The 16221-nt window shown below is 48.4% G+C and overlaps 2 protein-coding genes across 3 annotated transcripts in view; one reads left to right on the top strand and one right to left on the bottom strand.

Annotated features, from left to right (window-relative positions):
- Positions 1 to 1121: 1121 nt before the first annotated feature.
- On the bottom strand, positions 1122 to 14872 carry YKT6 (YKT6 v-SNARE homolog). 2 transcript variants are annotated; one of them, XM_063708523.1, is made up of 8 exons: positions 14509 to 14779; positions 11081 to 11163; positions 8928 to 9028; positions 7921 to 8025; positions 7215 to 7280; positions 4289 to 4390; positions 3809 to 3859; positions 1122 to 3166 (listed from the first exon to the last, which is right to left on the bottom strand). In XM_063708523.1, exons 1-7 carry the CDS (start codon positions 14610 to 14612, stop codon positions 3845 to 3847), a joined length of 576 nt encoding a protein of 191 aa, XP_063564593.1. In that variant the 5' UTR covers positions 14613 to 14779; the 3' UTR covers positions 1122 to 3166; positions 3809 to 3844. The 2 variants fall into 2 exon arrangements, with proteins under 2 accessions (XP_063564593.1, XP_004045424.1); XM_004045376.4 differs by lacking the exon at positions 3809 to 3859 and having other exon boundaries at positions 14509 to 14872.
- The window catches only part of GCK (glucokinase), a 54687-nt gene continuing 53271 nt past the window's right edge, over positions 14806 to 16221 (top strand). Inside the window, exon 1 of the mRNA XM_004045372.4 lies at positions 14806 to 14992. The gene's annotated coding sequence lies outside the window, so the exon portion shown is untranslated. The remainder of the gene's footprint in view (positions 14993 to 16221) is intronic.

The following is a 16221-nucleotide window of genomic DNA, read 5'->3' as shown; positions in this document are numbered from 1 at the left end:
TTTTTGAGAGGGAGCCTCACTCTGTCACCCAGGCTGGAGTGCAGTGGCGCGATCTTGGCTCACTGCAACTTCTCCCTCCTGGGTTCAAGTGATTCTCCTGCCTCAGCCTCCCGAGTAGCTGAGATTACAGGTGCCTGCCACCATGCCCAGCTAACTTTTGTATTTTAGTAGACATGGGGTTTCACCATGTTGGTCAGGCTGGTCTTGAACTCCCGACCTCAAATGATCTGCCTACCTCAGCCTCCCAAAGTGCTGGGATTACAGGCATGAGCCACCGCGCCCGGCCCATTCATCACTTTTAAATAGCACCCTCTGAACAAAGCTCCCTGGGCCACATGACCCTAAGGGTTACCCCATCCCACCCCAACCCAGGTCTGGCAGGTCCTCAGAACAGGAAAAGCTGAGCACTGCCCAAGGCTGCTTGCTGGGCCAGTCAGAGAGGTCTCTGCCTTCCAGGATCACAAGTACAGGCTGAAAGCAGCCTTGGGCCCGCCTCCCTGGGAGGCTGCAGAGGCTTCAGAGGGTTCCCTGAACTCAAAACCAGATGTGAGACTTGAATTTGACTTACCCCTGGTTCACCTCCCAACCAAAGCAGGGGTCAGCTTTGGCTCCTCCAGGAACCAGGAAGCTTCCAGGTACCCTGTGGAGCCCCCTCTGCTCCTGAAAAGTTGCCACCTGTGCTTGGTGGGATGCCAGGTGGTCTCAGATTGACCCTGGGGTCAGCGGTGAGGGACGGGAAGCCTACAGCGGGATCAGGATGGGGATGGGGCCTCCTGTCCCATGGCTCTGCAGCTATGAGGCAGCTTTCCTAGGGTGGGTCTCCTGGCTGCAGCTAAGACCAGGCAACAGGATTCAGCAATGACAGGGCTTCTTCTACTCCAGGGCTCCCTCACCTGGTTAACAGCAAAACAGAAAATACACTTCCTGCTAGCAAGGTCTATAGAAAGGAGGTGAAGTCAGGCCTGCAGCTACCTCTCCTGGACAGGAGCTGGTCAGGATAACTTGGACCCTTGCATGCGGCAGGCCCGCAGGCACACGGCATGAGGCCACTCTCTCCCCCGGGGGAAGGGCTTGGTGAAGAAAGGGTTCCCCTGAAGCACAAAGAAAGCACAGGACCACTGTGAAATTTCAAGACAACTTTATCCAGACAGGCGCCTCTCAAATAGAACACAGGGAAGTTAGGCAGCAGTTACTAAAATACAGTCTTGCCAAATGATTTACAACAGAACACAACAGGAGCAGGGGATCTGTGGGCGGGGCCGGGCTGGGCCCTCTATCTCACAGGGCCTGAGTCAAGCCAGCCCGCCCTGCAAGGCAGGGGCTGACCTGCAAGCGGAGATCTCACTTCCTCTTACCCCAAATTCATACCTCCATTTTCCCCGCCCCCATCTCTCCCCAGGGTCCTCAAGTGGGAAAGGGAGAGGTAGCATCCCTCGGATCCAGGCCCACTCCACTCCGTCTCCGGCACCAGTGGGCAGGCTGAGTCTGGGCCTCAAGGGGCCCTGGGCTTAGGGTGTCTATGGCAGTAGGAAAATGACATGGACAGGCTCTTCAGGGGTAGGCTAAAGTCCTCTGGCCAGCAGTACCCAGAGAAAATGGGCAGCAGCAGGTAAACCAGCCAGGAGGTGGGGTCCTCTGAACCCACAGCAGACCCCACCCTCCTGCCCAGCCCCTGCCCACATTGGGGGTCAGGACCACTGAGACTCTGGTCAGGACAGTGGGTGCTCTCAGCAGTGTGGCAAGCTCAGAGCAGGGCTCCCAAGGACCATACCACACTGGTTCAAAACCCATAGATGACACCATCCCAGCAGAAGCTTCCATGGGTGCTGGATCCCAGGGATGCATCCTGAGCACAGGTGGGCAGACTGGAACATAACACTAGGACCCAAGGGATCCAGAACATTTTAGGGCCATCTCCTGGGCTGCTCCAGCCTGTTGCCATGACTTGGGCAGTGAGTGGGCCTCCTGCCAGGTGGCAGGGCACAGCTTAGACCAAACCCTTGGCCTCCCCCCTCTGCAGCTACCTCTGACCAAGAAGGAACTAGCAAGCCTATGCTGGCAAGACCATAGGTGGGGTGCTGGGAATCCTCGGGGCCGGCTGGCACCCACTCCTGGTGCTCAAGGGAGAGACCCACTTGTTCAGATGCATAGGCCTCAGGCGGTTCAAGGCAGTCTTGCAGCCAGAGAGGCAAATAAAAATCAGTTTTGAGAGACCACAGCACCTGCTGCTTTGATCGTGATGTTCAAGGCAAGTTGCAAGTCAAGGCAAGTGTCCCAGAGGCCCTGGGCAGCTGAGTGCACCTGTGTTTGATCTTCCCCTGATGATGGACACTCCCAGCTGACCATCCAAACACCAGGAAAACATCCCCCTTTCCTGGGCTCAGTTCCTAGTCTACTTGCTGGTACGAACTCAACCCACACACTCCCCGCCCACAATGCAGCTCCTTCCAAATCCTCCCACAAGCCACCTTTGTGGGACTTGGAAGCTGCTTAGGATGGGCCCTGCCCTCTGCGGGAAGCCAATCCTAGCAGAAAGGTAAGCTAAACAACAGTCTCAGAATCTGAGACCCAGTGACTGTTCCCCCCGCCCCAGGCCTTGGGCCTGAAGTGGGGACCTGCCTGTGGCCTCTGTGGTGGGCTCACTCCCACCCCCAACAGTGGCCCCAGGAGAGGCTTTCCCAAGAGTCTTCAAACTCCACCCACCCCAGCCCTAGCATCAGGGACTCCCCACCCCCCACTGGAGTGTTAATATCATTAATGTACAAATAAAATCCAAAGATATACCAAAGATCGAGAAACAGCTGGCTCCGACCTCCCTCCCACAGAGCCTTCCCAGGGTTAGCTGAAAAAGAGCCCTTTGGCATCTACAGAAGCCAGTCGGAGTTTATGGTTTCATTTGCCCAAAAATACACCTTTGGGGACCTCAAATTCTTTCCAAGAATCACTACCACACATATGAATTTGAACATTCGCCACCCTTCCACCATCCATTTCTCCCAGGAACTTCAAAATAAAAATGGCCAGTCTGCCCCCACTCTGGCTCGTCTATGGCTGTCTCTTCTTTTCCAGGGGCTGCAGTTCTGATGTGAATGATGGTGCCATTCCAGCATTGGGCCTCTGGCAGGCTGCATCACATGATGGCACAGCATGAGTTTTGTTTCCGGGCCTTGGAAAAAAACAAAGAGGAGCTGAGAAGGAGGACTGACGAAGTCAGGGAAGCCCCAATCCTGGCAGGCGTGGCAGAGGGAGCGCCACAGGACACAGCCAGGCAGAGAAACTAGCACTAGAACAGGGTGGGGGTGGAGGCCTTGAGGGAAGCTGTCCACAAGCAATTCCCATCACCAAGCACAAGGCGGGCCCCGGCTTCCAAAACTAGTCTGGGATCCTTTTTCCTTTCTTTTCTCACACCCCATTAATGCTATCAAAAAGTGAGTAAAATTCCTACAGTTAGGCCAGGTACAAACAAAGGACCAATAATACAAATGGGATTGGCAGAATATCTTAACTTTGCCCCACTCTTGTCTTCAAACAATGCTATCTGACCACCACGGTGGTGTTTCTTCCTAGAAGATGGTCCTGAGGACAACAGATGTGGTTCCCACTTGGGATATGGTTTGTGGGGACCACTGTTGCCACCTTCTCTCTTGCTTTCTGGTCACAGACTATCTTCCTAATCCCACCTAGCCATCTCCCTCCAATGTGCACATGAAAGCAAATGTGTGTAGACAGACCAAGTAAATTTGTCCCTATGACTGTCCAACCATGGGCCAACAGTGCCATCTCCACATAGGAAGACATGAGCACTGACCTGAGAGAAAGCGGCAGTCAGCAGCACCCATCCTTGTCAATTAAATATTTTCTGTCAAAGGGAAATTAAAAGCTTAAGAACCTCTTCAGGAAGGCTGAATTGCTTGCATCTTAAAGACTTATGTCTACTCAGCAGAAAGAGGAATAAGATTCAACAGTAAATCTCTGGTGATCAGAACTTGAACCAGCCTTCCTGGACTGGGGGTAGGAGTTCAGAAATCAGCCAGAGCAGCAGAGGGCAGAGCAGAGGCAGGAGTGGAACAAGGCCTCGCCCCGCATCGACTCCAACGGCGCCCAAGTGAACTGCCTCCAACCACCTGGGCCTGAGGCGCTCACCTTAGGCTCTTGCCGCACAAGGAATCATCCACCATGATTCAATAGTCTAAGAAAGACCCGTTCATAGTGGAGAGTGCCAGAAGCAGCAAGCTGCGACTGCTCTCTAGAGAGAACACCCAGGAGGCAGCAGGTGCTGGGTACTCACAGTTTTATAGAAGGCTTTAGACTGCGTTCCCAGCACCTCGGATTTGGACACCAAGTCATCTAGCTTCTCACCTCGCTCTAACAGAGACTCCATGGTGTTGTGCTGGACAAAAAAGAAAAGAGAATCCAGCTCTGTTCAGTACGTGCCCTGACACGAGCCCCTCATATTTCAGTCATGGGGGAAAGTGCCTTACCTGGGTTCCTCTCCAACACACACAAACTTCACCTCTAGGTGTCGAGACTCGGTCCAAGAATAGTTACAGTGGATGGAACAGAACCTGGTGACATTCCCGTGAAATCTAGAAGATCTAACTGGGATGTAGCAGACTTCCCAAAAAGCTGTCCCCAGCACAGGCTTAGATAACCAGCACTCCAGGAAAACTCATATATATATACACACACACACATTTATATATACATTTGTGTGTGTGTGTGCGCGCACGCACATGTGCGTGTGCATGAAGCTTTGGAAAAAAGAGTAGCTGGGCACTATATGATTGTACTGGGTTGGAGAGTGACCCACACCGCACCCCCCAACCCCAACCGCATCCCAGAAATTAACATCCCCAGAATCTCTGAATGTGACCATATTTAGAAATAGGGTCTTGGCAGATGTAACTAGTTAGGAAGAGGTAATACTGGATTAGGGTGGCATCTAATTCCATGACTGATGTCCTGGTAAGAAACGGAAACACACACAGAAGGTCACGTGACGGCAGAGGCAGAGCCTGGAGTGATGCACCTCTAATCCAAGGAACGCCAAGGACGGCCAGCAGCCACCAGAGGCTGGAGAGAGGCCTGGGACAGACACTCAGAGCCCCAAAAGACACCAGTCAGGCCCACAGGGCTATTTGTTAAAAGCAAATATTTGAGGGTTTCTGTTGACAGCAGCCATAGGAAACAAAGGCGGTGGGAAATGGCTACTGAGCACTTGATGTGAGGCAAGTCCAAACTGAGCAGCGCTCTGAGTACAGACACACCAGATTTCAGATGCAAACTCACAATGCTTCATTAGTAAGTTTTATACTGAAAAAAAAAATAAGTTTTATACCGATTACATGTTGGAAAAATTGTATTTGGATATACTGGGTTAAGTAAAATATATAATTAATTTAAATTCTACCTATTTTCCTTTTATCATTTTAAAATATGGCTCCTAGAAAATTCTAAGTTACACACATGCCCCAAATATATACCAGACAGCACCATGACAGAACATGTCCTGCCTTCTAAATGGGCTATGTCCTAAATGTCATCACTACAAACTCTGACTTAGGAAATGAAAACACTGACCCCACGGGAAGGGGTCTAGAGATGGAGACCTCACAAGAGCCAGCAGCTCTGCTGCCAGGGCCCTCAGGAAGCAGCAGCTCGCTTCTCTCCTCAGATGGCCACTGCTGCAGCAGCCAGACGCACACATGAAGCACCATAGAACAAGGAGCCAGCAAGAATGTCCTTCATCCCTACACACAGCTGAGCGACTCAAATTTTTAACACAGAAAGTTAACTGATTCAGATATGCACACCAATCATCTAGATTTTACAACTGCAGCTAGATGAGGCTGGGTGAATAGGACTCATCCACTCCCCACCATGGGGAGAGGAGAAACAGCGGGCGTCCCAGGTGTCATGGTACTCAGACTAGGACTTGAGCGACAGAAAGAAGAGATGGCTTGAGGAGAAAACGGAGAAATGCCACCTAGGTGGTAAGAAAGCTCACAAGGTTTCAAAAGACACAGATACCATGAGACTTTCACATCTATCGTTCACTCCAAAGCCACGTTATTTGGAGTGCAGTCAGCACACCTGTGTTTGAAGCCCCTGGGATGCTTTTTATAAAATGCAGGTTCCCAGGCTCCATCGCAGGCCAACAACTCCAACCCCAGGAGACGCTGATGTACACACTAAAGCTATGCCTGTGTAAATGGTAAAGCTTTGTATGTGGGTTTCAATTCACTCCAGGTATCTATCAACTGCTGAGCATGGTATAAACTAGGCACTGTATCATGAGCAGGATGGAAAGATGTCCCAGTGCTCATACGCTGGTCAGGGAGACATGTAAACAAGCAGTGACAAAACTGTGACATCTGATCAGAAAGGCCCAACCTTCAGGCGCCTGTGTGTGAGCTGGGCAGGAAAGGGTATAAGAGAGAACAGGGCCCAGTCAGGAGACTGTGAGTTAGTTTGCACTTTATCCTGGGGCGGATCTGAGAGCTGCTGAAGGGTTCTAAGTTGTGCAGATCAATGACTACTCTCTGGTGGACAGACTGGAGGTGAGCAGGAAGCAAGGGGACCACTTAGAGGCAAAGGCTGTAAGAGAAAAACCTGAGAAAAACAGATGGCTGCTTACATTCCACTTGTATGCAAAAATTTAAAAAAAAAAGGAGTTGAAGCAGCAGTTACGAATCAGGAGATTTCAGCTCAAAATGCAGGGTTCTGGCTCTTTTCAAAGGGGCCTATGTGACAACCCTGGGCCCATATTCCAGAAGCTGCCCTGTGGTCAGTGCACTGTGCTTCAATCTGTTCACCTTCAATGCAAACGCTGCAAGGGGAGGCACCTGTGGGGTGTGGAGGCACCCGAAACCCTAACAAAGGCACCAGGGTGGGTGGGAATCCAGGTCTTCAGAAGCCAAACCCTAGGAACCCAGTAAATGGTCAGACAGGCAGTAGCCATGAGGAAGGGAGACTTGAGGGTTCCACTGGTTCCCAGCTTGGTCCCCTAGAAACAATGGGTGCCATTAACCAAGACAAGGGTATAGGAAAGACAGTCTGATGCCCGGGGTGGGGGAAGGGGTGGGCAATCCCACTTGCTGGAGAGTGCCGTGGTTACTATTATATTAAAACGAGGATGGATCTGTGCATGCCTGGCCAGTGGAAATCGCACCCCCGCCTCAGTTCTTGGGCTTGCTCTCCATCTTCCTGCTTACCAGAATGATTTTGGTCTCATCTAGTTCGGCCTGCACTTTAGTCATGGGATCAGCTTCTCGTGGGTTCTAGGAAAGAGTGAAAAATAATAAAGTCAGGACTGGAGTGGCTACCTGCAAACAAAACCTAAAACTGAGGAAGCTGGACAAACTTTCACAGGTTAAAAACCACAGCCTGGGCCAGGCACAGTGGCTCACGCCTGTAATCCCAGCACTTTGGGAGGCCGAGGCGGGTGGATCACCAGAGATCAAGAGTTCGAGACCAGCCTGACCAACATGGTGAAACCGTCTCTACTAAAAATACAAAAATTAGCCAGGCATGGTGGCACATGCCTGTAATCCCAGCTACTCGGGAGGCTGAGGCAGGAGAATCGCTTGAACCCAGGAGGTGCAGGTTGAGTGAGCCGAGATTGCACCACTGCACTCCAGCCTGGGAAACAGAGTGAGACTCCAACTCAAAACAAACAAACAAACAAAAAAAAACCCACAGCCTGTTTAACATGTAACAGAAACCCAAAGCCTGCCTAGAGCTTGGGTTCCCCGGTCTGAACGTAGATTCTCTGTTTTCCAAACAGAAGGCTTGAGAGAGGACACCAGCATCAGAAGCTGTCAGAAGTAATTAGACCAGAACTATCAGGGCAGTTGGCTTTTTCAGTTTCACATGGATTCTGGGCCACATGGTGTCTGCTGAAGCTTCCTTTAACCCTACCTGGTATCTACTGAGGTGACCATCCAGGGCTGGGTAATGGATTGTAGCAGGGGATCCTACTGGCCAGTCTATCCTGTCGACTTGCTTGGAGAATTCATCTAGTACCTGCAAGACAAAGGAGACTCAACAAGCCTCCCACTGTGCACTCTCCAGTGGTCTCAATGACAGGGCTTCACCCCTGAGCACCTCACCCTGAATGAGGCTCCTTGGCCTTCACAGCCCAGGAAGGAGGAATGAGGGGGACATATAATGGCAACAGAGAAAATCTAGGCTAAAGTTCTTTCCAAATTTTTATCATTAAAACATAGCCTAAATATTCTGAGAATCAAAAGTATGCCCAGCCCGAGATGAACCTCACTTGGGGAGTAATAAAGGTATTTGAATTTTAAACTACAGATTTCCAGAAAAAAAGGGCACTGGTCCTCTAATTTTCCAAAGCAATTTTTTAAAAAAGAGAATTAGGTCCCCTGGATTTAAGAAACCACCAGATTCCATGTGTTTGGAGGTATTTTGGTACTCTGGGGTATAGGATGAAGCCTCTGACTTCAAAGAGTTAATATTAGTAATTAGCACCGTACACAAAAAAATTTAAAGAATGCTTAGGTGCTAAGCTCTGTGGTGCAACTGACTGACATCAAGGTAGAGGGATGCAGCAACTGCAGGAGGCAATGGGGAGAGTGAAGGCATTCAAGAGGGAGACTCCTTGAGCAGAAGCACAGGGGGCGAGAACACAAGGCACAGCTGTCTCCGAGGGTCCCATCCCAGAGAACAGATGCTATGACTCAGTGGCCTAGACCCAGCTCACATGAGGGACAGCACCGGGGAGGAAACCCATACAGGGATGCCAAATTGTCTCTTGGGTTGCAGGGAAGGGGGCTGAAAAATGTGTTGACTTTGGACACATCATTTCATCCCTTATGTCTCAGGGACTGCCATCAACCCCTGTCCCAGTCCATAAATGTGCCCATTCATCATCCAAGTCCAGTAGAGGCAAATCAAAAACTCACCTTCTCCAGCAAGGTAAAGGCCACCCGGGATGGGTATTCATTGTCAGCAATGACCACACCTGCAAGACTATCATTCCGGACGTAGACATGGCACAGATAGTCTAAGGAGACAAGAGATCAGACACATGGATGCTGACATGAGGGCTTCAGACTTCTTTTAATCCCCCCAAATCAAAGCATCCAATGTTAGGCCAAATGAAGCCACTAGGAAGCTCAATAGCTCTGGGCAAGTCCTGTGGAGAGGCTTAGCAGCACAGCCCAATGGGCCACACACAGGAGCTTGGCCCAACGCCTGCTTTAGGACCAGTAAATACCCAGAGGCCCAGTATGCAAAGCCAGGGCTTAAAGAAACAGCCAGTGGTGCAGAAAACACACCCTAGACAACATGGCCCCAGGAGCATTTCCAAGTGTATTCCTTAAGCTCGGGTCAGGCCAAGCTATATCTTAGGGATTTGGAGCCCTTGGGGCTCTGTACTGCTCCCAAACTTAGGGAACCCTGGACAAGCCAAGAGGCCTCTGCTCTCTTAAAAAATCTTTTCAGAGCAGCCAAAAGACAGGAAATTACCCCCCAGGGCCTCAGTCTTCCATATTATAGCAACCTGCTGGGTTTGCTCCACTCTGGTGGGTGACTGGGAGTAGGGGGGTTAGTCTAGAAAAAGATTAGCCACTGTCAGCTAAGGCCTCCAGAGCACTGTGCTAAAATCCTCATATGATTGAAAGGTACAGTTGTACAGGTCTTCCGCAAAATATTCACAATCCACAGGATTGTTCATTTCCATCACTTTGAAAGGACTCAGAGTTGATATAGCTAACCATATCCCCAAGGAAAGAGAAATGTAAGGATTACAGCTTACAAATAAGAACCTTCTTGTCCTTAAGGATCTGACCCAGAAGATTCCAATGCTAAACAACAGAAAAACAAATAAAAGAGGAGGGAATGATGGTGAGCCCCTGAAATCAGAAAAGAGCAGAGATAAATGAGAACAAGAATGAGGAGGAGGAAGAGGACAGGGGGTTGTCACCAATGCTCTCTAGATTTTGTATACCATCCCCAATTAAGATTGAAACATGGGGTCAAAGTGCATACCCTCCAAAGAAACTGAGAACCTGGTCAGTTGGGGAATTGTCTTTAAGTAATAAACGTGGGAAGGGCAGGCACAGTTTGAAGAACAGAGCAAGAACACTGAAATAGGGCCAGGCGCGGTGGCTCACGCCTGTAATCCCAGCACTTTGGGAGGCCAAGGCGGGCGGATCACGAGGTCAGGAGATCGAGACCATCCTGGCTAACATGGTGAAACCCCGTCTCTACTAAAAATACAAAAAATTAGCCGGGCGTGGTGGCGGGCGCCTGTAGTCCCAGCTACTCGGGAGGCTGAGGCAGGAGAATGGCGTGAATCCGGGAGGCGGAGCTTGCAGTGAGCTGAGATTGCGCCACTGCACTCCAGCCTGGGCGACAGAGCCAGACTCCGTCTCAAAAAAAAAAAAAAAAAAAAAAAGAACACTGAAATATTTGTGATGTGATTTCACTTCTATGATGTTAACAGCACAGAGATCCCACATAAAGTGTATATAGTCAATCCTGCCTGTATCGTAACTGACATTTATATCATCAATTCAGTAACTCTATGTCACGTGACTTGAGGTTAGCGTAAGTGTGAGATGATCTTTGTCCCTACCTGATGAAACTCATGTAACTCTTTCCTGATCTGTCTGTATAACACACACATCTAAATAAATGCCTAAACCTGAATTATCAGAAAGAAAAAATAGTTTTTTCAGATTCCTGCTCAAAAAATCTACGATGCACAGAATGCATATAGTACCTCAACAGTGCTAGCTGGAAATCCTTTTTTGAGGGGTCTGCAACTCTGAAGAGGACAGGGAAGAATATGATATGAAGGCTGCTTACTGCTCCAAAAGAGTCGGACCCTAATCTTAAATGAGTCTAAGTTCGAGGGCAATTTTACCTGGGAAGCTCAGAGTTCAACAGTGGGCACAGAATTCTGCATAAATAGGAAAAGGAAGAGGTGGGAAAGAGAGAACAAGCTAGAGGAGGAGTAGGGTCCCAGTAGAAAGGAGAGAGCTGGGTGCTATGTGAGGTGAGGCATGGCAGCCAGGCCAGCACACGCACAGAAGTTGGAGGGTCTTCTTACCTTGTTCTTTGACAGAAGCTCTAGTGCCTTTCGATGAGCGCTCCACAATCAGTTGACTCGTGAAGGTCATGAATTCCTGAACGCTAAGAAACACAAAATGTATTTATTGCCTACTTCTTATCACCTTGTCCCCAACACAGTGGAAAGTGACCTCTGGGCTTATACATTAAGTAGACATTGCTTCTTGGTTTCATTCCTTTCCCTCCCATACCTAGTAACAAACACTCTATAAATGAGCACAAATACTGATAATTATGAATCATCATCACCATGAAAGCTCCATCTGTTTGCTACCTAGCTCACCAAAACAGGTGAATTTTCTGGGGGTTTTTCCACAGGATACAGTCAATTTTACATTTTGGTGAATGCATAATTTGGAATGCAATGGAAAAACAAGAGGCAGGTCCTGCTCTCAAGGTCCCAATAACTTCCAAGAAGCAGGACATTTATAAGAACTGCACTAGAAGAATAGTGTGCAAAAACTGTCAGGCAGAAATGCACAACCATTTATGGCTGTGTCCACATGACAGACCCTCGCAATGCCACATACACCCATAGTGAGTGCTGGCTCAGGTCTGCTGGGGCTCGTCCACAGAATGAGCGCAAGACACTCTGGATGGAATAAAAGGAAAACTGCTCATCCAAGACAAAGAAGTGGGAAATGGCTCATACAAAGGGTGAAAGGGAGAAGATCCATCATGGGCTCAACAGAGAGATCTATCCAGAACAGAACAGTCACAGGAGATGGTACAGCCAGAGGAAGAGGTGCTGACAAGGAGCCTCCAACTGAGGATGTGATATAAAGGGCAACCAGGGCCATCAGAGCAGGGTGCTCAAATGGGAGTCTGCAGCAGGCTCCAGCAGAGCCACATAGGTAACTGAAGGCCTGACTCTGGGCCTGTGTGCTGTGCCTCCACATTAAAAAAATCAAGATTTGTGCAACAGTTAAACGAGGTAATACGTGTAAAGCACTTGGAACAATGCCTGCACACACAGTATTACTTGTTAATATCTTGAGGGACTGAAGTGATCAAAATAACCCCTCAGAAAAGAAGACCTCAAACAAGGAAGGCTTTGCAGTAAACCTAGAGACAGCATTTGAGACACGGCTATAAAGAGACAAAGGAAGAACTGCATTGTGACAGCATGTATACAAAGGCCAAAAAAGCTGGGAAACTACTTTTTCAAGTTTGGAATCTGGTAATTATAGGGCACAAAGGACGTAAGTAAAGCCGTCTTATAAGAAAACAAGCTCAGGCCGGACGTGGTGGCTCAAGCCTGTAATCCTAGCACTTTGGGAGGCCAAGGCAGGCGGATCACTTGAGCTCAGGAGTTCGAGACCAGCCTGGCTAACATGGTAAAACCCCACCTCTACTAAAAATACAAAAATTAGCCGGGTGTGGTGGTGCATGCCTGTAATCCCAGCTACTGGGGAGGCTGAGGCAGGAGAATCGCTTGAACCCAGGAGGCGGAGGTTGCAGTGAGCTGACACTCTGCCACTGCACTCCAGCCTGGGTGACAGAGCAAGACTCCATCTAAAATAAAATAAATAAATAAATAAATAAATCAGCTGGGACGTGTGTTGTTTTAAGACACATTAGTAGAGATGTCCCTTTAGTGTTGCAGCTGTTAGTCATTGGAAACTAGTGTGGGTATCCCAAGCAGGTGAGGTATAAGTCCTACAAGTGAAATCTCTGAGAATCTTAAGTACTAATGGGAAGGAAAAAGGAAAAAGAATCAGAGCCAAGTTGGCACCAAAAGTTCCATCTGAGAAAAGCAACAACACAGAGCAGTGAATGTAGGCCATGGTAAAGACTGCAAAGACCAAGAACCCCAAGAAGGAGCTAAAAGATAATGCAGCAATTCCGCTTCTGGGTAAATACCAAAAAAATGCGAGCAGGGTCTTGAAGAGATATTTGTACATCCATGTTCATAGCAGTATCATTCACAATGGCTGAAATGTGGAAGCAACCCAGGTGTCCACTGACAGATGAACAGATAAGCAAAATGTGGTGAATAATACAATGGATTATTCAGCCTTAAAGAGGAAAGAAATTCTGATATATGCAACAAGATGCATGAGCCTTGAGGACATTATGCTACATGAAATAAGCCAGACACACAAAAACTATATGATTCCATTTATCTAAGGTCGCCAGAAAAGTCAAAATCACAGAGACAAATTAGAATGGCGGTTGCCATGGGCTGGGGGAGAAGGGAATGTGTTTAATAGACACGAATTTGATAAAAAGGAGTTCTGGAGACGATTGACAGTGATGGCTGCACAACACTATCAATCTATTTCATATCAATGCACTCACTACACGCTTAAAGATAGTGAAGATAAATTTTGTGTGCCATTTTACCACAATTAAAAATATTTTTTTAAAAGAACTCAAAGAAGCAGAAAGTTTCAACAAAATAACATTTTTTTTTTTTTTTTTTTTTTTTTTTTTTACATCCAGCAAGTCCTTGGCAAAGAACTCTCATCAAGAACCAGCTGCACTGAAGCAGGGAAAACAGAATCCAAACGGCAGATTCCATCAGATTTTGAGACAAGATGACCATAGATACCGACCATGTAGGGTCCTCCTTTCGTGCCTGAGTCACCCCCAATCCCTCCCACGAATGGTCTGGAAGTGTCTGTGTTACTTCTAACACGTTCCAGCAATTAAAGCGCCCCAGAAACAAGTAAAAGCCTGTAAGCCCTACAGATCCCATGCTTCATTTGCATCTTCCGTGTGGAATCCTTTTGTACCACTAGTGTCCAACTAAAATGCGTTAAACCTGGCTTTCAGTTCTAGCTGGTTGTGATATAACCTCTTGGTACCTCAGTGACTTCACCCATTAAAAACAAACAAAAAAAGTATATTAATATCTCTCATACAGAATTGTTGGAAAGCCCCGCAAGAAAATCAAAATATGGCTCTCAAGATGCGGCACCCAAGCTCCCAGAGTCAGAATCACTGGGTGGGAAGTGTTGCTCTAAAATATAAATACTGAGGCCTCAGTCTACTAATTCAGAACATCTTGGCATGAAGCTTGGAAATCTGCACTACTTCACAGTCTCCTTAAAATTTTTACACGACAGAAATTTGAAAAACACTCAGTAGAGAACTATATTCTAGAATGGTATAAGCTCTTTAAGAGCTAATGTTGGTTCCTCAATGGTAGAGTCCACGGCCAGATTCCATTATAGGAGACCAAGCCCGGACAGCAGACCCCGGGCCCTCCCCACCCCGCCCCGCCTCTGACTCGGACCCCAGCCTTCTCAGACTCCGGGCACTCGGCCACCCCGCCCTGCCCCTACCCTCGGCCTCCTCGACCCTCCCCTGATCCCTCCGCCGACCCCAGGCCCACTCCGACTCGGACCCCCACCCCAGTCCTCTCCGCCCGACCGCCACGGCCCACCAGCCTGTGCCGCTCACCTGGATCTCTGGAAAAAGCTGAAGGAAGACACATCGTATGCGGCTTTAAGCAGCACCACCTTGGCCTCGCCTTTGTAGAGCACGCTGAGGCTGTACAGCTTCATGGCTCCGCGCCCTCAGGCCGCCCGCCTGCCCAGCCGCGGGACCCGTTCTCAGGGAGCAGCGCGGCCGCCGCCCCTCGGGACCGCCGCCGCCTACCGGCCTCTCAGCAGCCGGCTGCTGACGGGGCCACCGCCGGCTTCCTCCTCCTGGCTCGCAATCCACTTCCGGATCCGGTCAGCCTGGCTGTGAGTTCTCATACCCCGGATGCAGAAAAGTGAGCCCGGATGTACAATGCAGCTAGGGGCGGGATGCCACGCCTCGCGAAAGCTTGGCCCCTCCCTGCTCGCCAGGTGGAGTCCGGCGCGCGGCAGGATACCCTACTGTCTTGTGCTGGGTGGTGCTGGGCCTCCCAGAGCGGTCTGAACCTTTCTTTTTTTTTAAAGTAAGCGTTTTTTTATTATTATACTTTAAGTTTTAGGGTACATGTGCACAACGTGCAGGTTTGTTACATATGTATACATGTGCCATGTTGGTGTGCTGCACCCATTAACTCGTCATTTAGCATTAAGTATATCTCCTAATGCTATCCCTCCCCCTTCCCCCCACCCCACAACAGTCCCCGGTGTGTGATGTTCCCCGTCCTGTGTCCATGTGTTCTTATTGTTCAATTCCCACCTATGAGTGAGAACATGCGGTGTTTGGTTTTTTTGTCCTTGCGATAGTTTGCTGAGAATGATGGTTTCCAGCTTCATCCATGTCCCTACAAAGGACATGAACTCATCATTTTTATGGCTGCATAGTATTCCATGGTGTATATGTGCCACGTTTTAGGAGGAGCTTGTACCGTTCCTTCTGAAACTATTCCAATCAAAAGAAAAAGAGGGAATCCTCCCTAACTCATTTTATGAGGCCAGCATCATCCTGATACCAAAGGGTGGCAGAGAGAGACACAACAAAAAAAGAATTTTAGACCAATATCCTTGATGAACATTGGAGCAAAAATCCTCAATAAAATACTGGCAAACCGAATCCAGCAACACGTCAAAAAGCTTATCCACCATGATCAAGTGGGCTTCATCCCTGGGATGCAAGGCTGGTTCAACATACGAAAATCAATAAACATAATCCAGCATATAAACAGAACCAAAGACAAAAACCACATGATTATCTCAATAGATGCAGAAAAGGCCTTTGACAAAATTCAACAACCCTTTATGCTAAAAACTCTCAATAAATTAGGTATTGATGGGACATATCTCAAAATAATAAGAGCTATCTATGACAAACCCACAGCCAATATCATACTGAATGGACAAAAACTGGAAGCATTCCCTTTGAAAACTGGCACAAGACAGGGATGCCCTTTCTCACCACTCCTATTCAACATAGTGTTGGAAGTTCTGGCCAGGGCAATCAGGTAGGAGAAAGAAATAAAGGGTATTCAATTAAGAAAAGAGGAAGTCAAATTGTCCCTGTTTGCAGATGACATGATTGTATATCTAGAAAACCCCATCGTCACAGCCCAAAATCTCCTTAAGCTGATAAGCAACTTCAGCAAAGTCTCAGGATACAAAATCAATGTACAAAAATCACAAGCATTCTTATACACCAATAACAGACAAATCATGAGTGAACTCCCATTCACAATTGCTTCAAAGAGAATAAAATACC

This window comes from Gorilla gorilla, chromosome 6 (genome assembly GCF_029281585.2).
Source record: "Gorilla gorilla gorilla isolate KB3781 chromosome 6, NHGRI_mGorGor1-v2.1_pri, whole genome shotgun sequence".
NCBI lineage: Eukaryota > Metazoa > Chordata > Mammalia > Primates > Hominidae > Gorilla > Gorilla gorilla.
This window is presented reverse-complemented; position numbering and strand designations above follow the sequence as displayed.